This window comes from Myodes glareolus, chromosome 12 (assembly GCF_982192425.1).
Source record: "Myodes glareolus chromosome 12, mMyoGla1.1, whole genome shotgun sequence".
NCBI lineage: Eukaryota > Metazoa > Chordata > Mammalia > Rodentia > Cricetidae > Myodes > Myodes glareolus.
The window spans coordinates 40,732,807-40,757,716 of record NC_142037.1 but is presented as its reverse complement, the minus strand read 5'-3'; the positions used below and the strand labels follow the sequence as shown (position 1 = coordinate 40,757,716).

The following is a 24,910-nucleotide window of genomic DNA, read 5'->3' as shown; positions in this document are numbered from 1 at the left end:
GTTACTTCTAGGCTGTGGTAAGGTGTGAGGTCACGACGGGGGCCACACAGGGGTGGAGAGCCATGTATCTCATGGTGGACAAGGAAAAGGGAGAGGTGATGGAGGGAGAAGGACCAAGGACCAAAGAGATTCTTCAAGAACACGCCCCCCCCTCAGTGACCTACATTCTCAGCTGGGCCCCCTTTTCCAAGAGATTAAGTCAGTGACAAAGCCAGAGTCCTGCTCAGTGACTCCACATCTGGACTTTGCTGCCCTGGGGATCAAGTATTCAAACATTGATCTTCCGAGGACATTTCACATCCAAAATGTTTGGAACTGGAAGACTGGTGAAGAACTTAGGATCTCTCCCATTAGGTGACCACTATGGGGGCCATCTTCCAAGGACTCTCCCAACCTCCCTGTCATAGCTCTACTCCTCATAACAGAGTAAATAAAAACACAACATGCTCAAGGCAACAATGGAACATGGAACAAATAAACTGCTCCATCATCTTCCCGCCACCTCTCCTCCATCATCTGTGATCTATAGTACATTTAGGTCCTGAAGCCTGGCAAGGCTCTGTCCTCCCAGGCTCCCTTGTAGTAGGCCAAGTCCCTCCCAGGCTCTCAGTGTTTGGTCCAACTGAACCTACCAAACCATCCCAGGTCTGTCTCAGTTTCTCTCTCTCTCTCTCTCTCTCTCTCTCTCTCTCTCTCTCTCTCTCTTTCTCTCTCTGCATATGTATTGATGTCAAGTATCTTCCTATACTACCCTTCACCTTCTTTCTGAGACAGAGTCTCTGGCTGAACTGCACTAAGGCTAACTGGCCAGCAAACCCTGCACCTGCTGCCCCTGCTTCCCAGTGCTGGAATTACAGCCACATGTTGCTGTGCTCAGGTCCTTGTGCAATCCCAGCAGGCACCTTATCCACTGGGCCACCTCCCAGCCCGCATTGCAGGTCCCTTTGATTTGGGATCTTTGTTTGCTACTCTATTCTGCATGGTGCTCAGAGTTCTGGAAGAAGCTACAAAAACGCATGCAGGTTGGCTGGGGTCTGTGTGGAGCAAAGCGGAGCAAACACACAAAAGGACTTGAAACGAGTGATTTATTTATATCACCCTCTCCACACTGCCTGTGCTCTGAAGACTGCTGAGCAATGTGCCAGGCATCGTCTCATTTCCTACCCACAACCCACCACTGGCGTTGGCAAGGTGAGTGCTGCCATCCGGTTGGATTTTGCAGGATGGGGGAGGTGGTTGCTAAAGGTCAATGCTTAGGAAAGCAGGGAGGGTCTGACTTCGGGGCCCTGAGTGGGTTCCTCGCCCAGCAAGTAGGTGACTCATTTTGGCCTTGTAGGCCCAGAGTTGCCCAAGACCTCCGGTAAGGACTCAGCCAGGCTTTTAAGAATCAATCAAGAGTTTTCCTGAGACAGCAGCATGAACTGTTCACCAATATTCCCAGGCTGTTCTTTCAAAACAAACAAACAAGAAAAGCTTTCTTATTTTTTTGATCAATCAATACTGAGGTCAACCACTCATTCCCCCACCTTCTTCAAAAACTCCTGTCCCACTCAGCCCATTTCCCTCCTGATATTCAAATTGGAAACCTCTTTCCGTTCCCATTAATTTGGATTGCAGCAGTCATTACAGCCGAAATAATTAATCCCCAAATGCCAATTTCTTACTAGAATTATCCTGGACTCAATAGCTTATTTTCTTAGCAGCGAGGCTGAAGCAATTATTCCGGGCTTTGGTAAGCAAACCTGCAGAGCTTGGCACTTTGCATGTGTTCATCATCACGGGCTTCTCATCTCTGCAGCGTGCAACCGTGGAAGCCCAGCATCACTGGCTGGAAGCAGCCTCCCTGCTCACCCACCCCTAGCCTTGAACCTGACTGCGTTCTAACACTGTTTCCACTTCATCGCACGCTCCAGGAGACACGCTCACCTTCAGTGGTTATCGCGATGACATGCTTAAGTATGAAATTTTACTCCTTTCTTTTCTTTTTCTGGGGGCAGGTACTGTGGGGGTGGGTCAGCTGAGGATGATCTTGAGCTTGGGATTCTCCTGCCTCCACCTCCAAAGTGCTGGGATGACAGGTCTATAGAGGGCTATACCTCGTTTTATGTGGTGCTGGGAATTGAACCCGGAAATCACATGTACTAGGCAAGCACTCTACTGGCTGAACCATGTCCCCAAACCCTCCATAATCTGCTAATGTCTGCATCTCTTGCCTTCTTCTCAGAGTCATTAGCTTATTTGTAAGTTAGACCTCCGTTTGCACTGGCGGTTTTATTTGCCCCACAGCCTTGGGGTATGGACCCTTGGGGAACTCATCATCTGGATGCACAAGGGAATGAAAGCAGAGTAAAGTCTTAGCACTGCTTCAGCGTGCTCCAGGGACTGGGGGGAGTAACCGTGTGGGTCTCCCTGGGGAAGGGGTAACCAGCAGAGTCTTTGCTGGAGAGGAGTCAGGAACTGGGCCTTGGAAAGTCCAGTGTCTGTGGCCAGTCTTTGGCTATGTCTCTGCCTTCTGCTGCTGGATGTCCTCAGTTGCTTGGGATTCTTGCCAGTGTCCACCCTGCAGACACCACATCTATTTGGAGGCAGCTGCAAGACCTTGGGGAGTAAGGTGCCACGTCTGCCATCTTGAGTCTGTGTTGGGTTAGTGGTAACTATGCAGACACCTGCTGCCTGTTGCAAACACAGGGAAGAGCAGGTTCTAGATCCCCCTGGGCATGCTAACTTGCTCGCTTGTGCTCAGCTTTCTCCACTCTCATACAATTCAGGAACCCTGCCTAGGGAATGGGGCCGCCTTTGGTGGCCTGGTCTTCTCACGTTAGTTATTATAATTAAGACAATGCCCACAGCATGCCCATAGGCCAAATCAATCTAGACAATTCCTCACTGAGACTCTCTTCCCTGGTATTCCAGATTGTGTCAAGTTGGTAATTTAAGCTAACCATCACAGTATTTGATCTTTCCAATATATCTGCAGATTTTTAATTTTCTACTAACGCCCTGCCGCCTCCGGTAAGATGGGTTAAACTACACAATCAAGCCCTTCCCGTTTACTCTCATGTCTGACCACTCCAGCATTTGATGGAAATTATCTCGAGTTTTTGAGACATGCTCTCGTGTGGCACTCAGGCTGGTTGCTAACCTACTGTGTAACCAAAACTGGCATTGAGTTTCTGATCTTCCTGTCTCTGCCTCACGAGTGGGATTAGAGGTGTGTACCACCGCGTCTAGCTTTCAAATTTCTTTTAAACAGAGGCAGTATCTCAAGTCAACTGTAAACCCCTAGCGCTGTCCATCAAGGTGACCTTGGAGGAGGCAATGAGCAAGTATCACCCCTGTCATTTGACAGATGGGGACACCAAGGTTGAGTGCTCAGGCCCCTCCGGGAAACAAGGAGGAGGCTGGCAACGCTTCGCCTCTGTGCTCTAAGCAGGCCCCTTCGTTAGGTGTGCTCACCAGCTGGGGATAGGGCCTGCGCACTAACCTTTCCGGTTCTCATTTCTTCTGGGTTATTGGAGAGCAGCAAGCTGCTGGCCTGTGTGTCAGTGAGAAGGCTGAGCAGGGTCCAAGATGCATCTATTCCGTTGTCAGAAGCAGGTGGATCCATTTGGCTTCAGCGAGGCCACCCTTTGATGTGCTCATTAGCTCTCCTGGTGAAGAGGAGACTTGGGCAGGGTGTGGGCCAGGGACGGCAGCCTGGTGTTTACCAGGCCAGTGCCAGTCTGCTTGCCTCCATATCACCACCCTGAGGGGGGCCGTGACAAGCAGGCTACTCTAAGGGGGCGGGGCAGGTATTCAGCCCTGCACAGGGGACTTCACTGTGTGCTACCTGCCTTCTACAGCTGTTGGTGACTTCTTCCATGTCCTGCCTTGCTGGGCTGATTTCCCCAAAGCTGCTGAATGAAACTTGTTCTTCTATGGGGTCAGGGTCCTTGAGGATGGTGACCTACTTGGCTTATTCTGTGCATCTCCCCCAGGCTCCCTTCACTCTGGGGCCCTTTCCACCCAACCCTCCCCACAACTGTCTTAGAAAGGAATAAACCAAAAAAGTGTAGACCCTTAGGGAAGGAAGTTTGCCTGATGCCTAGGGAAAACTGAGCTGAATCAGGTAGGAGGTGATCATTAAGACTTCCTTCCTCTTTGATGTTAGGAAAATAAATTTAGCAATAACCGGTAGCCGCCGCCACTAATGAGAAAGATGTTTCAAAGGCCTGTCGTTCTCAGGGAACAGGTACCACATGAGAGCCAATTCTCTCAGAGGGCATGTTTATTTTTGTATAAAAAAACCTGTTCCCCCCTCTCGTGTGTGTGTGTGTGTGTGTGTGTGTGTGTGTAGATAGATAGATGCATACATACATACATATGTGATATTCACCCTAGAGGAAAAATAACCCAGAGAAAATTTACATTGCCCTACTGAGGTGGCTCCCACTGTCAAGGCAAAGCAAGTTGGATATTGACCAGACAGTCTCAGTCTGGGGGTCAGCCCATGTTTCAAACATTTTAAAGCAAGGTCTGGTGTACAGACTCCTTTTCTATGAGACAGTTGTTAGTTGGGTATGTCAGTGAAACTGTGGCAATGTTTCTCCCAAGAATTTCCCGGAACTTGGAATTTTTATACACCTTGACTAAAAGAGCTGTACTCTTTGTAGACGCTTCCAGACAACCTATTCTAAAAACAGAAAAGAGATACATACTGTTATTCTTTTGCGGTCACTTTAAGGACTAACCACGCCCACCCCAGTCACTTCTAACCTCCCTCGCCGCCATCTTCTCTCTCTCTTGTGTTTGTCTCGTGTCGTGTGTACATGTATCTTTGTTTCTCTCTATATTTTTCTTATGTTTCTCTGGTTTCCTCTTCTTTAAACAATAAATGTCTCCCTCTTCTTTAAATAACACTATGTCCTGTGAGCCTTTTATCTGCCGTAACCGCCCGCCTGACTCCCCCGGCTGCATGGCGCTGCAACCCTGGAGATCTTGCAGGGACCCACAGCCATCCTTGTTGGACTAGCAGCTGCTCTGCGAGCCGCCCGGGGCATCCCATCATCATATTATTTTTAAAGAACAATACATACCTTAAAACAAGATTAAAAGAACAAACTATACCCTTCCACTGTGACAAAGTGTCATGTCTCAATTTCCTCCTGTGCTGTGGGACAATGGTCTTTTGTCCTATCACTTGTATTATTTTTAATAAAGCGCTGATTGACCAGTAGCCAGGCAGGAAGTATAGGTGGGGCAACCAGGCAGGAAGTAGAGGCAGGGCAACAAGAATTCTGGGAAGAGGGAAGTTTCAGTCTGCAGTCGTGACCCAGACACAGAGCACACAAGATGTGACTGCCTCGCCGACAAAGGTACCAAGCCACATAACTAACACAGACAAGAATTATGGGCTAATATAAGTTATAAGAGTTAATAAGAAGCTTGAGATACTAGGCCAATCAGTTTTATAATTAATGTGAACCTCTGTGTGTTTATTTGGAACTAAACGGCTGCAGGTGTGGCTACCGTAGAGTGACCAGGTAGGATAGAAACGTCAGTCAACACTTTTATATAAACGGGGTATGATGGCTAGCTTTTGAAAGACCCCCGCCCACCTGCCTCGGGGAATTCCCATTGTAGCTATAGTCCAAACCAGGTCAAGCTGTTCCCAGGCCAGCATAATCACCCTGAGGTCAGAGGGGCCCTTACTGAGAAGAAAAACAGGATATCTGTCACCCTGAGACCAGATGGGTCCCTAATGATGAGAAAACAGGATATCTGTAGTCAGATACCTGGAGGTCAGCCTTCGGCCATAGGAAGACAAAAAGGGAGCAGGAAGCCCAGAGTGGGCTGCCTTAACTTATTCCCAAGTATTCAAGATGAATAGACAACCCGTCCCTGACCTGACCCCACCGCTTTATATGAAATAACCATTGAGAGTGTATCCGCTTCTGTAAGCTGGCTTCCCATCATCTTATCTGAAATAACCATTGAGAATGCATCCGCTTCTGTAAGCTAGCTTCTTGCTATATAATCAGCCCCGAATTTAGCCCTACACGCTCAGCCTCCCAAAAGCTGCAGCGTCCACGGGCGCCCGTGTAAACAAATAAAAAATACCTCTTGCTTTTGCATCCAGTGCGGACTGGTCTTGGTTCTTGGGCATCAGGGTCCCCGAGGGGAGGACACCTGAATCGGGAATCTTTCACTTTATGTCAACACAGCTACAGTTATTTTTGAAGAGGGAACCATAAAGGAGAAAATGCCCTAATTGGATTGGTCTAAGGACAAGGCTGTGGGGCATTTTCTCCAATCATGATTGAAGAAGGAGGGCCCAGTCCTGGTGGGTGGTGATACCCATGGGTTGATGGTCCTGGGTGGTATAAGAAAGCAGGGTAAGCAACCCAGCAAGCGGGATCCCTCCATGGCCACTGCATCAGTTTCTGCCTCCAGTTACCACCCTAACTTCCCTCAGTGACGGACTACAATCTACAAGATGAAGTAAAGCCTTTCCTCCCCGGGTTGCTTTTGGTCATGGTGTTTTATCATGGCAACAGAAACCTTACCTAAGACATGAGGCATAAAGTTGGGGCTTGATTATAGAAACGATGGATTTTTCTACAGGAAACTATTTTATAACAAATTTGAATTATTCCATAGATCCTTTTCCCTAAGAGCATTCCATCCTTAGACACCCTTATGAAAGAGTTCCCTCGTAGAAATACACAGAGAAGCAAATATTGCTTATAATTATGCAAATAATCACACTTCACGATAGGCCTATGTGATGCAGATTTTCAAGCATATTAATAATCACCCTAAGTTATTTTTTGTGTCTAAAAGGTAAAAATCCCAGTTTATAATTAATTAACTGGAAGTTACAATGGAGATTTTATATGTATATATATATATATATATATTAAACACACACACACACATACACACACACACACACACACACACACACACACATACACACACACACATAAAACACAGCCCAGTCAGAGGATCCAGTAGATAACTGCCAGTAGCCATAACCCTCATTTTTTTTTTTCTAACCGGGAAAACTTTTGTTAACGTGAAGAATATTCTCAAAAGTTTTCTCAAAGGAACCCACCTATCTGATAAACCTTTTCATTTGAAGGTTCAAAAGTTGTGAAGTTGTCAGTGTATAGGCTACTTAGCACAAGTTGACTTTGGAAAGCAGACATCACCAAGGGAAGGACCATCACATGAATGAACATCTCAGGAGAGGAATACAATTTGATCCACACTATTGTTTCAAAACTGCTGTCAATATGTTTCTTGCGGATATTAGGATGATTATACAGAAGTTAATATCTAGTCCTCCAAATTCTGATCCATTGGTTAAACTGCTGTGCTTACTGGGCTGGTGAGCTGGTTCAGCAGGTAAAGGCATTTGCCATGCAAGGTTGATGACCTGAGTTCAATCCTGAGAACCCTCAAAAAGCCGAATGCAGGGACGGGCATCTGTAACCTCAGCACTTCTGTGGTCACAAGGGAGGCAGAGACAGGAGAATAACCCAGAAGCTCACCTGCAAGATAGCTGGAGTACACAGAGTGGCAGAAACAATGGGAACGACTTTGCCTCAATACAATTCTATTCCTAAATGAACATACATCTTAGATAGTGGCGTTGACTTAATATTTGAATGTCTCTCACCATATGGAGTAAAATGGGGAGTGCTGTGGGTTTGGTACTAGCTATGATGACAAAAAGGTCCTCCCAGCCTTTATTTTATCTGTGATGGGTAGCTCTCAGTGTCAGCTTGACACAACCTAGGATGACCTGAGATGAGAGTCTCCACTAGGAAATGTCTGCATTTGGTTGGCATAGCTATGGGGGATTGTCTTAAATTCAAGGCTGTTGGTAGATGAAATCTGTTGTGGGCAACAGCATTCCCTAGACAGGGGTTCTTGGACTATAAAAAGAATGGAGAAATTGAGCTCACTACATGCAAGCAAGTGAGTAACCAAGAGGCTTGTATACACTTTTTCTCTCTCAATTCCTGGATGAGATATGATAAGCTCCCCTGAGTTCCTGCTTTAGCTTCCCCACAATAATGGACTGTAACCTGGAATCATAAGCCAAACAAACTCTTTCAGCCTTAATTTGCTCTTTGTCAAGGTGTCTTATCACAGCAACGTAAATGAAGCTGGAACCATAATCCAATTATAAAATGATTGCATTGATGCTTGTGACCTTCCTTAATGAGTGGGTATTTAAAAACCAAGGTAACTAACGTTTATACAAATACATAATTTATATAAATATATTTATATAAATACACAATGTATATTATTTGTCAATGATGTTTCAATAAATAATGTCAAGAACACTTTTGCTAATTTAAAACCTACTAAAAACCTAATATTAACTATTTAAAATGCCATATGCAGATTCATTGTTTGATTGTTTTGTTTTGGTTTATGTTTTTATTTGCCTTTTAAGCCAGATCTTGCTCTGAAGGTCAGTGTCTTAGTTAGGGTTTTTATTGCTATGAAGAGACTCCACTACCATGGCAACTCTTAAAAGAAAAACATTTAATTGAGGGGGCTCACTTATAGTTTCAGAGGTTCAGGCCATGATTATCAGGTAGGGAGCATGCAGGCAGATGTGATTCTGGCTACAATTTGGCTTGCAGGCCACAGGAAGTTGACTGAGACACTGGGCAGTACCCTGAGCATAGGAAACCCCAAAACCCACCCCCCCACAGTGAAGCACTTCCTCCAACAAGGCCATACCCACTCTAACAAAGTCATACCCCCTAATAGGGCCAATTACTTTCAAACTGAGACAGTCAATCCGTCCTGGAGACTCACTCTGTAGTCCACTTTGGCCTCAAACTCATGTTCATTCTCCTGTCTCAACTTCCTAAGTGTTGGGATTATAAGCATAAGCCATCATGCCTAGCAATTATCTGGTATTTGAGAAAATATGTATTTTTCTCTAAGCGGTCTTTTGGAAAAGGTGCACTGAATGTCACTTCTAGCCGTAGTTGTGTTCATAACTTGTGATTATTTTTAAATTGTCTTGTCAAGAGGGGCTTAAATCGCACTCAAACCAAAAGTCCAATAATTTGTTTCTCCTTCCTCCCACTTGTGCTGCTCATTCCTAACTACCATTTCTCCACAAAATTTCCACCGCGTCTCTCAGAATCAACGCCGTGTAAGTTTTCTAAAAGGCCCTGCAATTTCCTTGAATTTGAATGATTGCAGCTTTCTGCCGATCTGCGTCTGCCAAAGCGAGGGCCTCATCCAGCAGTCTGGGAAAAGGAGCTGTCGTCAGGGAAAGCAGAGGACGTCTCTGAGACCCTCGCAATTTTTCAATGACGTCTTCAACGTGGCTCACCCTATGAGAGATGCTATTTCTGGACAATCCTTTTTCCCCATTGGCTAACCAGATCTGTGTATAAGCGAGAAATTCCAAAGAGATGAGCGAAATAGAGGGGACAGGATTTTCTTTTCAACATCAATACTCATGCTTTAGAAACAACTTGTGGCGTGGCCCGATAGGGCTGGAATACAGGCATCTTAGACATCCATGCTGATTTTAACATCCACTTCCATCTATCAAAAATTCGGCGGAATTTTCCCTCTTTGGCTGAGTTCGGAAGCTGCAGACCTGCATCATCTTGAACCATCATTGGGAATTCATGTTCCCGAAATTTTACATATACACATCTACCTGTTCCTTCTGTTTGGTGGGAGGACAAGAATTTGGTGCCAACTTTGGAGCTTTCTTAAAAAGGCTGTCAACAAAATATTCACAACTTCAACTTCTTTGTGTGTGTGTGTGTGTGTGTGTGTGTGTGTGTGTGTGTGTGTGTTTAGAGGTTTGTAAGCCCCTACCTCCTTTTTCCTTTTCAAAGCAATTCAAGGAAGCTAACACAGTGCTTGCTTGGTACTTAGTATGTGCTCGGTAAATGCAAGACGATTGGGCAAACAAACAAAACCACAACTAAATACTCCAGGCACAGTCTTTCCTTGAGTTCCCTCACAACAGAGCCCGACGAAGGAGTCTGAGGCAAACTGTTGACTTGAGTGTGGTTCCAGCAAGCAGAGGAAAGGAACGACGTCAACGCAAGCTGCAGATGTCCAGCTCCACCAGCAGTCTTGAGAAACACAGAGAAAGCCTCCTGGGATTGCCCAGCAGGGGCTGGAGCATCATCCCCATGTTTATATGTGTGAAGATGAATGAAACATGCTCTTAGCTCAATATTCTATAGGGAGATAGAGTACGTGTAACATCAGTCCTCAGCAAGATGCCTGGGTTGTGGGTTGTGAAGAGTGAGGGTGAGGGGCCACTATATCAGTATCAGGAAGTGCCAGAAGTTACAGGATTTTCATCAAAGAAAGAGACCGCTTCACCCATCAAGAGCATCCACATTGGGCCAGGTCTTTAACCTTTTTCTGTTTTGATATTCTGTAGGGTGGAATGAGATAATATGCCTGTTCCCGGTGACAATTAAATGCTCAGTTCCACGCTAGACAGATCTTGGACATAGCAAGCCTGCCTTCAGTGTGACTGTTATCACTGTGACTTATTATCCAGCCTAGACAGTGAAAAACCACTGCGTGAGAGTTTCAGGACAAGTGGCCTGGTTCAGCCTGGGAAATGTCACTTGAATACCTAATTTATGACAAAGAAATCGGAACCTCTGAGTGTCTACTTGCCTCAGACTCTTCAGCACATCCTGGCCAAGTCCTGTGAGATACTTTGAGGAGCTACGATGTGTGGGTACAAAGTCAGGAGGCGGCTGGCTTAGCTGGTCTGTCTGTTGTAAAGCCTGTTATTGAACTGACTTGGATTCTGTCTCTGTGGGACCTTCTGTGTAGGTTAACCTTGACTTTCCTATAAAATCGTGACCTTTGATGATCCCATCCTCCCACATTGTACCCTCTCCTGTTCTTCAGGGGGGCCAGGCCTACCCCCCATACCCTGTCTTAGGTCACTGTCTTCTAGCTGTGATTCTGATGCCATGGGCTGGTGGAAATGACCCAGCAGCACGGAACACATTTCTCATCACGGACTCATGGTGTAAAAGTCCATCAAAAGATTCAGGAATTCTGAAGAGATACGATATCTTGAACGTACAACTGACATTCTCAGCCCACAATTCTAAATTATCCACAAAGAACCTGTTCTGCTGAAAACATGGGGTGGTGTCTGCCAGTGCTTTCATCCCGGGCTCACAGCCAAAGTGAAAACGAAGCCTTTGGTAACCAGGACTCGATCTCTCTGCGGTTTGACCATCTGCAGTGGTGGCTGCTTGACTTTGGTGACTTCCGGTAGACCCTCATAGGTGCCCGAATCTTTGTATCTGCACGAGAGTACTTTAGGTACAAGAAACTGTTGTTTCTTTGATGCCCCATGGTGGCCCAGCTGACAACATCCTGAGAGCAAAGCCCCTCCAAGACAATGCCCAATACTGCCAGTGGGCCATATTACCAGGGCAGTTTCCTGTTCCCTCATGGTATGGGCACAGGCGGAGCAACAGTCTGAATGCAGAGTGTGAGTATGAGACCAGTCCCTGCCGCAGCTCTATCAGCTGCGACTTGGGGCTGGCTGCTCACTTTGAGCCTTATGGGTCTAGCCTTTGAGCCTAGACTTTGAACTAGAATATTGTTCTCCCTCTTCTCCCTTGAAGAGCATGCTTTAAACCTTGTCCTTCAACAGGGGTCTTCCATTGCCTTAACTTTACCACTGTAACTTCCTGTCTTTTCTTTGCTGTACTAGAACACCATGACCAAAACAGTATAAAAGAAGAGGTTTCTTTAGGTCTTATGGTTCCAAAGGGTAGAGTCCATGATGGTGAAAACAGAAGTGGCAGGTAGCAGGTGGTAGAAGCAGAAGCTGAGAGCTCACATCTCGAGCCACAAACAGGAGTCCCAGAGAGCACCCTAAACGGCTCAAGTCTTTTGAAACCTCATAGCCCAGTGACACACCTCCTCCAGCAAGGTCACACCTCCTCCCATGAGGCCACACCCCCTCCCATGAGGCCACACTTCCTCCAGCGAGGCCATGCCTCCAGATCCTTCCCAAACAGCCACCAACTGAGGACCAAGAATTCAAATATCTGAGTATTTTGGGGGCATCTCTTCCAAACCACTATCCTTTGCAACATCTAGTTTGAGGAGTTTATTCTCCCATCAGGTTAGACACAAGAACTGGGCATTATTTACATTATGCCAAAGGTTTCAGAATGCGTACCCTTGCCAGCCTACGACAAACCCTTAATGTGTGGGAAAGGCATTTCTGATGAACTTCCCCATTTTATAGATGAAAAGACATGAAGCCCACAAAGCTCAAAGCTACCACTCGAGTCCAGAGGTTTCCAATCCCCAATAATCAATGCTGGAGGAGATGGAAATGCCAATTAGCACAGTTTGATCGTGGCACATTGTGTAACATGTTGAATGGTCATCCTGGACCCCAGAAATGGGTACAAACACTGCATCTCCATTAAAAACCAGGAAGAGACATGCTCAAGGACAACACCATCAGATTCCATCCTGTAGCTCCAAATCATCAACAGCTAAAACACCGCTTCCTTCCCAACGCTACTGTTTGTGGCTCACAGCAGCCTCAGGAGACCAGTGCAGACCAGCACAAGGAGTCCTCCCTTTGTAGTCTTAGTTCCCCTGGCTGCATATAAGCTTTAACTTCCCTGCTTTGGCATGCCCCCCATCATTCCCTGAGCTGCAGAACCCACGTGGAGTTGAGTCTCCCTTCCCCAGGTAGACCTCATGTCCATGACATTGCATGTCTGAACAGGTCACTAGACTGCTGGGGGCAAGATGACTTTTTAAGTCTAAAACACCATCTCAGACAGTTGCTCCCTCCGCCGCCTGCTTCTGTTGTTAACTGCTAGAAAAGTAGTCTGTCTAAACTGGGGGGCGGGGGAGATGTTCAAACATCTGTGACCTTTCTGGGAGTTTCGGAGGAAGTTAAGGCTATCAGTTCCCTCGTTTCCCCAGATTGGTAGAGAGAGCCTAGGTAAGGGAATTTCACCAAGGGCTCGAGGCTGCTGGGTAAATGCAAAGCGGAGGTAATCAGTTCACCTCTGCACAGCTTCCAGCTCCAACCTGTTCTGCAACTCAATCACTAGGGTACAGCTAACCAAATCACTGCCTGGGACCCGGGGTCTCCTGTGACTCACGGGCCTCATTTACAATCACTATTCACCAGAAAGGCTGCAGGGCTCTTTGGGGCCCATAGTGTCATAGAATATTTGCAGAAACCAACAGGCTGAAAGAGACTGTAGAGTCTTTAATATTAAAGTGGAAGTGGGTAGACCTTTGGCCTCCCCGCCACCATCCCATCAGGGCTCCCACCCCGCCCCCAACTTCTCAGGTGTTAACACGCAGTGAAGCCCCTCCAAACTGGGAGAGAACCTGATGAAAGTGTTGAAAAGACTGAGAACAGGGCCCTCGGATGTGGGTGCGAACTGGGTAACCCCACATACCCGCTCTTCAAGGATCTTGCTGCAAAGCTTTGAGCGGCTGTAAAGTGGTCTTTTGGACACGCTGAACGGTCCAAAGGCGGCCTCTCAGTCTCAGGCTTCCTTGCTCACATTCCAATCCCTGCTGCGCTGCGTCCACCAGAGTTAGCAAAGCCACAGGAAAGTTCAGGACTTCCCACATCACCTCACACAGCAGACGTAGAGCCATGCTTGACTTTGCCAGTCTCTCATCTCCCCTTCTCTAAGAATGAAAGGCGCATAGATGCTGCCGGGATTGCAACTGCAACACCCCCAGTGCCAGATTTTGCATCTGCCAGGCACTTAAAGTAAAACCACCACTCTCCTGTTTGTCACTTGTGTGTGTGTGTGTGTGTGTGTGTGTGTGTCTGTTCTTTTTGTAAATCCAAGATTAAACAAATTAGAAGAAAAATGGCAGGGAACTGGCCGAATGGAGGCACGGAAGTAGGGAACTAATGTTCCTGGGCCCAGTGCAGAGGAGGGCACTGGGTGGCAGCATCAGACAGCGCCTTTCAGAAGTTTGCCAGAAAGCATTTTGCTAGCATTTCTTTTTTAAAAACTCATTCATCAAAGATGTGGATAAAGAGAGGAAATCACCCAGCCACCCCAGCTCACTGTGCTCTTGGGAATGGCTGAGGACCCAGAGGAAAGGGGTCCCAGGAGTCTGCAGACCCTTCCCTGGAGAACCCTGGCTTCAGGAACCGGCGGTGCCACCCTGCAAAGGCTGTGTCTGCAGACAGGGCAGGGGGCAGGGCTGCATGGGTGCCTAGGCCAATGGGAGAGGAACCAGGAGAGAAAAGTCACAGAGCATGAGAGGGAAGCAGGTAGGAGTGTGGTCTAGAGGCAGGCTGAGGATGGGCAGCCCCTGGAGACCGCTAGCCTGAATGCTGGCTCCCTAAGGGAATACTTTCCATAGGGTGTAAAGGGAAACTGGGGGGCGCCCATTGGAATTCTGCTCTAGGCAAAGATTACAACTTCAGGCAGAGACAAACAGCCAAGGGGATGGGGAGTGAGTCTCTCTTACCTGTTTCTAGGTAGGCACTTAAAGCCCAGAGTTCCAGGTCAGCCATTCATTCTTAAGGACCCTTTTAATTAGAGTGGGCTTGTGGGCATAACAGCTTTACCCAGAGTATCTGCAGTCCCTGGTAGGCCCTGCTTTCCATTTAGAAGGAAAGGTACCAGCTTGAAGGAATCCCAGGTCAGTAAGACCGCTAATGAAGGTGACCTGTAGAACCATAGCAGATACACGATTTTCTCTGCTCAGCGAGTACATTATAACTCAACACTTGCTTTCAGTCGTTAGAGTCTCAGATAAGCCAAGAACTATTCCTCCAGTCTCCACAGCTCCCCCCACCCCCACCCCGGTAGCTCCAGGTAGCCCAGCAAAAGGAAATCAGTGGCCCCGGTTACCATTTCATATTCTGGTCAATCTTATAAAGTGCAGGGAAGCGCCACAGATCAATAGCTATTCTGGGTTAACATTGCCAGAGCTTTTTTCTTCCCTCCAAAACCAGGAAGCCCCTCCCCCGCCCATAGATCACAGCTTATTATAGCAAAGGCATATTTTATGTGGTCTATTTATGGACATGAGCATTTAGGAAGAGAACTCTTTTGAGTATGTTTGCACTTCTTAGTCTAGCTTTAGATAACCATTCTTATCATAGCATTAATTAATTAATTAATTAGCTAAGTAATGAATTAAAACGTTTAAAAAGCCTGAGCTGTCTGCTAGCCTCGGGTTGGGAGGTGGGTCTGACCTTCTGCCACCTGGGCCCTGGGTAAGCACAGGTTGGTGGAGACCCCACAGAGCAGTCTGCCTGCTGGGTGAGTCCCCCTGCCTGCAGCGGCCTCCTAGTTCTGTGTGCTGTGTGATGGGACACAACAAACCATGTTTACTTGCAGCAGGGCTCTAATGAGCAGACTCCCTAAGGGGATATTAGTGGAAATAAAAAGCCAAATGAGCGTTTCTATGAAAAACTGGGCCATGGAAAAGCACTCCTCAAAAGCGCAAGGCATCTATTTCTCTTCCAGATTAGAGGACCTTAAGCTACCTTAAAGCATTACGTGACACTCTTTGAAGAGCTTGCCAATCGAATTAAGAATGTGTGTGTGCCATGTGGGTGTGCACAGTGTGTGTGTGTGTTGAGAGAGGAGACGGTTACAAGCACATTCATCATTAACCACCGCCCCCCCCAAACGCTCGTGGACACCCTGTCTCTTAGCAGCTCCAGAGAGTTTTGGAGGAACCAGAACCCTTCCTATGACGATGAGAAGGGGGAGGCTCAGAAAGGTCGAGCGATTCAAAAACTCACACAACTGTCCAGAGCTGACTCAAAGCCCTGCACCCCGACTCTGGGCAACAAGAGCGTGGCAGTCAACAAGCAGTTCTCAGGGAAAAAGTCATTCAGAGATGATTCTCCTTGCCCCCCCAGCAAGGTCTAAGCACCTCTTTCTCCATCATCCATTGCAGGAAGTGAACCCCGTGAACTCAAACTTTAGAACAGCTACTATGTTGCAGGGTTTTAAAGGCATTAAAATGCAAAACAGGAATAAACAAGGTTTCCTGCCACCGGGAAGTAACTAATCTAAGTTGACAAAATAATGGGGTTGGAGTAAGGGCTCCAAGGTGGCCATGAAATGGAATGCAAGAGTATCTTTAATATGGATACGATGTACTTCCTCTGCCAAGGATGATTGGAAGAGAATTCTCATTTATAAAATCAGGCCATAAGGGGGGGGGGGCAAAAACAAAAACACTGAGCAGGAGGAAAGAGATGAATGAGTAGAATGAGGGAGGGCACACACATGAACGCTTCAAGGAGATTCACGGATTCGTCATAGCCTGGGTAGCATAGAAAGCCAGTTGCTCAGTATAGTCCAGGGCCCCTCCATCACATCGCCCCCAGGAGTGTGGCCTCAGAAGCTCCAGAGAGCTGTCAGCTTAAACACTTCCAGGAATGGAGGTGGGGGCCACTCATAATTACTGATCTGCAGCAAGAGGGCTGAGGACCATCCCATCATGAGTTTAGCATCACAAGCATCACCCAACACTGCCCAACCACAGTAGTCAGTTACAGATTTGGTCTCCTGGAGACAGTCCCAGACTCTGCTGCAGACACAACCCCTCCCCCTGTCCCCAGTCCCCCAGTACAGTGAAGACCGGTAAGCAACTCCCTCACGAGTCCTGCATCAGATTTTATTTTCTCACCATTTCACCTTTGGGGAGTTTAGCTGTGTCCTCCCAGCATGCCCCTTACCCCGTTCCCTATCTTCCCCACCACATCCGTAGGCAGCTGACTCTTCATTAATCTCCCCACCTAGGCTGTAACACGCCGAGGTCCTAGCCCCGCATCTCAGCTTTAGAACACTGATTTGAGGTGGATGAACACAGAGGATGCAGCACCAAGCAAGCGAGCAGTGAGGCAGCCACTGGCAACTCAGCAGCCAGTCGCCTGCCGGCTCCAGGCAGCCGGGGCAGCTCCTAGCAAGTTTCATTATTACACAATTGAAGCTAAGCCCTCCTCCCGCCGCTGTCCTCAGTGAAGATTCGCATCTAGCCCGCAGGAGGGAAAGAAGCTAAACTCCTCCCAGCAACGCGCGCGCCCACACACACACACACACACACACACACACACGCACGCACGCGCACACACACACACACACACACACACACACACACACACACACAGTTTGAAACAGTTTGAGGACAAGGGCAAACTCCTGCAGAAACGGCCCCTTGTCAACTTCTGTCTCAATACTCCCCAGTTCTGCATGAGCAAATCCTTGTACCGACAGGCAGGACAGACGGCAATTTGAATAACTTTTCTGATTTTTTTTCTCTTGGGCGCTGACCCACAAGTGCGTAGGAGGAAAGTAAGGACACCTCTACCTGAGTCTTCCCATCACCCTCCCTTCAGCCCCCACACCCGGTACGGGGGAGACACTACATGTTTTCTCCACTGTTGCTTGCCAGTCCAGGAAACACCACTCAGTCACTGTAAAAAACGCCACACCGCCCAGAGAGCGAGAATGAGCCTAGGAAAGCAAGTTAGCGGTCTTCAGAGCATTGGGATCCTAGCACCAGCAAACTATTTGCATGAGTTCCCTCATAGATGCCTCCCGAAAAAAGGCTAGAGCCCCCACGGAAAGCCGAAGAGGAAGTGACTCACCTTTAGGTTGTGCGTGGGGTTGACCACACAGACAAGCTGCCCGGCAGCAGAGAAAACCCGTTTAGCCTTGTAGTGCTGAAACCGGAGGTGAATGAGATCCAACACAGCCCCAAAGCACTGAGTAAAGAAAAGCATCCCAACTTTTGGGGGGCTGTTGGCTCAGGAAGGCGGCGGAGGATGCTGTAAGTCCTTGGGCTCTGAATGGAGACAGCCTCTGAGACACTCTGCTCCAGCCCGGCTTAGCGCGCCTTCATATTCATCATCAAAATAAGACGGTTAGAATCTTGCAGCAGCGAGGCAGCCAATCAAAAGGACAGAAATGTTATCCTTGAGGTGCAGAGACAGCCAATAACAAATACCTCCCCTACCGGAGCTCCCTGATGAATTGAGCCTGGCGGAGAATGTATTATTGAACATTACCATAGATCAGCACACTGCATTTATCTTGTGATTACAGCCAACCATACATAATGCTGGGGAGATAGGCTGACAAAATTGATTGCTTAATGTGTCTCCATTTATTAATTGACTTAATTTAACATGAGAGCCTTTCTTAGTGCCCTGAACAACAGCCCTCCCCCCAGAAGAAAAGAAAAAATGTAAAACGTTTAAACCTCCAAACAGGAGAGCGCTGTGCTCCAACAGGCAGATGGGTTAGGCAGCTTGTGGTTCTACTCACCAGAGCTGCTGGAAGAAAACCAAATACTACAAGACCCCGATGCTAGACACGGATTTGGCAGCTGCAGAAGGGTGTATCTTTCAATCTTGTTCTCTGACGCTCTGCAGTTTGGATTGTAGCCCCTTGATAATCTAACTCCCCACTCTTCGTGCAAAAAAAAAATTGACAAATGAATTTGGAATTGAGGAGGGAAATATATATATTCAAAATAGAGTAATCACTGAAATCTCTTTTATTAAAGCATAAAAATGCACAGAGCTCGCTTCTAAAAATAATAGAATCCCTGATGCATGAACACACGCACACACAGAGAAAGCTGCTCAGGGAAGGAAGTGGCTTGTACATCAGCCGAATAATTACAGATGCAGAGAACCTGTGCTTGTCACTCATTTGCATATTGGTGGGCAGCAAATTGCTAATTAACCAGGAGATTGTTGGCGACATTAAAACAGAGATTAGGGACACGCGCGGCACTTCATTTACTTGTTTGTGTGAATGCCAGCAGCATACTGTGTTGGAACGGGCAGAGACCAATCCTGTCCTTAGCTGCACCAGGGCACCGACCACCCCAGTGCCCAAGGTAGGCCACGGGGCTGCCAGCCGGCTCCTGAAGGAGGCCTCCGAAGCAGTACATGGGGGTGCTTTGGACTTTCGGGGAATAAATTCCATGGTTCATTTTAATCTCTGCCCAAGAATCGAACTGGAGGACTGAGTTTTAGCTCTTTGGCTTTTTTTTGCACAGAATGGTCAGATCAACTCTAGCGCTACTGCGACAGGAACCGCTTCTGGAATGGCAAAAGGCTAGATGTGTTGGGGTCCTAGGACCTAGCTTGCAGTAGATAGAGACTCTCTATGACCCCAGGACACCCGAGCGGACACTCAATGAGGCACTTAAGAACAGACGAAAACACAGCAGAAAAGAAGGAGTCTAGCTTTAGGAAACCAAAGCAGAGCCCAGCTTCATTATAACTCGATTTTTAAAGTCAATATTTAAAGCAGTGTTCTCAGCCTTTCCTAGTGCTGCGACCCTTTAAGACAGTTTCTCATGATGTGGTGACCCCCAACCACAAAATGATTTTAGTTGCTACTTCATAGCTGTCATTTTGATACTGCTAAGAATTGTAATTGTATCTGTGTTTTCTAATGGTCTAAGGCGACCTCTGAGAAAGAGTCTTTTGACCCCAGAGGGGTCACGACCCATCGGTTAAGAATCACTGATCTAAAGAAACATATTGAATAACAAATGAAATAGGATGTTAATGTTTGCACTTTAACAATAAATGCACCAGCAAAATATATGTGTCTGAACAATGTAAACCTGAATCAACACGCTCTAAAAATAGGATGTGCGTTCCTAGACCCACAGCCTGGGGCCTTGTTTCCTTTCTACTTTGCTGTGGTGCACACATGACCAACAGCAACTTGAGGAAGAAAGAGCTTGGTTTATACTTCCAGGTCACACTCCATCCCTGAGAGAAGTCAGGGCAGGAACACAGGGCAGGAACCTGGAGGCAGGAGCTGAAGCAGAGGCTGTGAAGACACTGCTTACCGGCTTGCTTTCTATGGCTTGCTCAGCCTGCTTTTCTATATAACCCAGGACAACCTGGCACTGCCCACATAATCATTAATCAAGAAAATGCCCCACAGACTTGCTTCCAGGAAAGCTAATAAAGGCAGTTTCTCAACTCAGATTCCCTCTGCCCAGATGACTTTAGTTTATGTCGAAATGACAAAAGACTAACTGGTACAGATTGCATGAAAATATATAGTTTATAGTCATATTTTATAAGCAAGTGTTCTTAATCTACAAAATTAGAAGCCACTTCCAAAAGTTGTATCATTTGTAATAAACTTCCTGCAATTAAGCAGGATAGCATTCAAAGTTTTCATTGTCTTTGGGGTGGGGGCTCTTTGGTTTTTGGGTTGTTTACATATATTTATTGTATGTGTGTGCACACTCGCACGCACACACACACACACACCTTGTCCTGTGTGTAGAAGTCAGAGGACAACTTGCAGGTGTCAATTATTTCCTTCAAGGTTGTGGCTTTCAGGAGGGGTTTGATCTCAGGTCACCAGGCTTGGGGACTGAGTCTCTTGATCAGCTCTCATTTTTGGTGTTTTGAGATGTGATCTCATATAGCTGAGGCTGGCCTCAAATCTTCTATGTGGCCTGAGATGACCTCTCTCTGCATCATGAGTGATGGAATTACAGGTGTGCACACCATTGTGCCCACTCTTTTTTTTTCTTCAATAAAAGTGAACATATAGACCCAGCGATGGTGGCACTTTAATCTCAGCACTCGGGAGGCAGAGGCAGGTGGATCTCTGTGAGTTCAAGGCCAGTCTGGTCTACAAAGTGAGTTCTAGGACAGCCAGGGATACACAGAGAAATCTGTCTTGAAAAAACAAAAACAAACAAGCAAAAAATGAGCATATATTCCCATGTACCCCTAAGAAGACTCAGAAGATCTAAACTTTTATTTTTACATTCTTGGTTAAATTGGAACTATTATTTTATTGATTTCTATCTTATTTGTTTCCTGGCCTTACTAGAAGTAAGTCCAGTGACAGTGGGGACAGTTTTCCATTATCTTTTAAAAGGTACATTTTAAATAAAATGGCTGCAGGCAAGATAAAGACGGCATCGAGTAGAATGGAGCCTGAGAACTTTGAGACATAGGAATGAATGCTCTTTTTAATCTGAGATCTGATTAAAGACTACTTTACAACAGTTTCTGGTGCACAACGAAGTTGAAGGGAAGGCACAGGGAATTCCCATGCCTGTGCCGTCACTCTTGGATGACTCCGGCCCCACCCACACCCCCACCAGAGTGCAAACCGCCTTTGTAACAAGTGGTAAATCCCACTCACACACACCTCTAACCCGGGGTGTGTAGCTGACCTCAGGCGTCAGAGTCTGCAGAGTAGATCAGGACTCTGCACAGATAACCACAGATCAGCCACTGTCATTCCAAGGAGTCACGCTGCTCTGAAAACCCAGACCCCTTTGCTCTCTTTCCTTCCTTCTTCCCAGACTCCTGGCACCACCGACCTTTTACCGGCACTGTTGCCTTTTCCAGAATGTCCTACCACTAGAACCATAGTTTGAGGCCTTCCCAGAATGACTTACCTCACTTAATAATGTACATCTCTGTGTCTTCTCGTGACTTGGCAACTCATTTATTCTCAGTGCTGAATAGTGTCCCTTTTCCTGAACATACCACAGTCGACCTGTTCACCCACTGGGAAGCATTTTTATAGCTTTCAAGATTCCAAGAAATTGTGAACTACGATTCCTTAAACATCTGTTTTAGTAGTTACCTTTCTGCTGCTACGATAAACCACGATTGCCAAAAGCAACGTCGGGAAGAAAAACAGATATTTTTATTGTCTTATATTTATTTCTTTGGGGGAGGGCCCACACACATGTTATAGCGCACATGTGTAGGTCAGAGGACAGCTTGCAGGAGTCAGCAGGAGTCAGTTCTTCCCTTCCACTATGTCAGCCCTAGGACTTGAACTCTGGTCATTAGGCTTGGGAGCAAACACCTGTACTCACTGAACCATCCTGCCAAGCCAAGGAGGAAAGGCTTTATTTTAGCCTACTCTTCCAGAGGGATGGAGTCCTCCTGGCAGGGAAGGAGAGAGAGAGAGAGAGAGAGAAAATGGGGGGGAGTGAGACAAAGCCTTAAACTCACATAGCCCCAGTGAAGGCCCCCACCCCTCCGCCAGACTCCACCATAATGCTGGCACTCCCTCAGTGCCATAGTGGTCAGGCTTGCCTGTATCTTGGACCAGTAAGGAGACAAACTAAGGCTCAAGTCCTACATGCTTAGTTAATATGACCTTGGTCAAATTGCTTGATCTCTCTGATGTCTTCTATAAATGAATCTAGTCATGTCATTCAGAAATTAAACACAATAGTAGCGGTGAAACAACCATGACCCACAGTAAGAACCCCTGCCCTGACACACACACACACACACACACACACACACACACACACACACACGCACACTGTCCTCTTCTCTCCAAAAAGACATTTGTGCAAATTAATTCACAGCACTGGAAAGGAGATGGAACACCAAAACTTGGCGGAAAACTGTTTGCTATTACCTACTAAAGCTAGCTAGATTGAAGAAAGAAGATAGATAGATAGATAGATAGATAGATAGATAGATAGATAGATAGATTATAGATGATGATAGAGAGATAGGTATATGATCAATGATATGTAGATTTAGATAGATTGTAGCTAGCTAGCTAGATGGTAGATAGGTGATAGATAGATAGATAATAGATAGATAGATAGATAGATAGATAGATAGATAGATAGGCAGATCTCATAGAACCCACAAATCTACTCCAGTGCCTCACAGAGATGATAACCTGGCCTCCTCAAAAGCTATGTACAAGGGCTTCCATAGCAGCAGGCTGAGATAGTTGAAAGCAGAAAGCATCCTATCTATCAACAATAAAAAGAATATTTTATGTGATTCCTCTCTAGTCAAATACTGCACAAAAAATTAAAATAGAGTAAATTATTATTGCTTCAGCTACTGTAATAACATGAAAGGATCTCACAGATGTGATTCTGGGGTAGAGAAGTCAGACAGAAAGGAATACACACTTCATGGCTCCTTTTATACAAACTTTAATGTTCTAGAGCAGATCTAGTGAGATGGTTAAGCAGGTGAAGGCACTTGACTTGAAGGCTTGGCACGCGGAGCATGGTCCCTAGAGCCCGTGTGGTGGAAGGAGAGAATGATTCCTTCGTGTCGAGCCTCTGATGACTTACTTCCTCTGTGCAGGCCTGATACCCTAAAGTTCGCAGTACTTCCCAAAACGGTACTACCAGCTGGGACTAAGTTGACAATGTACAGATCTATGGGAGAAATTCTGTATTCAAGCCATAGCATCTACCCTGGCAAAGTAGTGCAATAAATACGTCATTTCTCAGAAAGTTAGCAGACTCTGATCAGTGCGCATTACCGCATGGAAGATTTACAATCCCTATTATGTTAAAGTGGCACATATGAGTGCACTATTGAATTCTGGCAAGATGGTATAAGTCGTAAAGATGTTTAAAATCCACTGAAGCAATCACAAAGGGAAATACTTGATTATACGAAATACTAAATTCTGCATGTCCAGCGAACACAGTTGTGTCTAACACTTTGAATACAAAAGAAAAACCAAACATTGGAGATGCATTTGTAATAATTATGGGAAAATATTTACACTCCTAACAAAGAACTTAATATGCACTTGAAAGACTAAGGTAGGAACAAGAGACTACAGATAATTAAGGAAACAGAAAAAGAAACAAGCAAGTGACGAGTGGAAAGCCAAGTTTGTGGATGGCAGCTCATGAGGTGCCAGCCCTCACTGTATCCTCCCCTGGGAAAACCAATTTCACACACCCCACAGATGAAAATACTCCAGGGGAGGGCCACAATCCAAACGTCCATATTAAATTCACACAGTTTTAAAATTATTTTTACTTATGTTTGTGTGTATGTGTCTGTAAGAGAATATGCCATATGTGTGCAGATGCCCAGAGAGGCCAGTAGAGGGCAGCAGAGCCCCTGGAGCTGGAGTTACAGGTGGTTGTGCGCTGCCTGAAGAGGATCCTGGGATCTGAACTCATATCCTCTGGAAGAACAGCAAGCCCTCTCAACCATCATCTCTCTGGTCCTGTGTGTAGCTTTATATCTTAATTATCTGACAGTAAAGTGATTTCGAAAAAGAAAAAAAGATTAGCTAATTAAATTTAAAATATTCAGCAGAACTAAATTAAGGAAATGCAAATTAAACTAAGATAATGTCCTTTATCTATCAAACTGGTACTTTGTAAACAAGCCACACCATGGAATAGGTTATAGATGTATTATTACGTATCTGGAAAAAACGGATGGGGCTAGACACATAAAGCCGATCACTGTAACAGTGCTTATAACAGGGAAAGACTTAGACAAGTAGTAATAAATAAATGGTGAAAGAATAGAGATCCCAAGATTACCCTCACTTAGGGGAGTGATTGAATAAACCCTACCCAACACTGACCACTGGTAGACAGGACCGCAATCTGCAAACACTGCATGTCAAATGCTGCCATCAGTGCTAAAATTCTAAAATGAAGAAATAATTATGAAGAATAGTGTGCTTGACACACTAATGTTCATCATAGAACTCGGAGTACATGCACGCACACACGCACACACACTCATACACACACACACACACACACATACTTTTTTTTAAAGGAATTGTTTGTTTTCAGAAGGAATCATAAGTAGGAAGCTGGAGAGGAAGCTAACCTGGAGGAGACAGGGGACAGAAGTGAGCCAGACAGCCCCAGCACAGCTGGTTTAGTGTGACACCTTGAAATTTATTTCTCAAAAATTTTGAACACAGCAATTTGTCTATAAATCTTAATTAAGAAATACTCTAAAATTCAAAGTACAAATGCTCTAGCTACTTTTAGTAATTATACTGTTGGTGACAGTATGTGTATCAGTATAAAATTATATCCCTACCTTGAGGAGGTGAAACAGTTGTCCCTTCCCTGACTG

General features: G+C 46.1%; 1 protein-coding gene across 1 annotated transcript in view; it reads right to left on the bottom strand.

Moving 5' to 3' along the window:
* Window positions 1-17,993, bottom strand: part of Siah3 (siah E3 ubiquitin protein ligase family member 3) — a 71,046-nt gene extending 53,053 nt beyond the window's left edge. Inside the window, exon 1 of the mRNA XM_048422217.3 lies at window positions 17,654-17,993. Coding sequence (XP_048278174.2) covers window positions 17,654-17,788 — 135 coding nt within the window. The 5' untranslated portion in view covers window positions 17,789-17,993. The remainder of the gene's footprint in view (window positions 1-17,653) is intronic.
* Window positions 17,994-24,910: the final 6,917 nt, after the last annotated feature.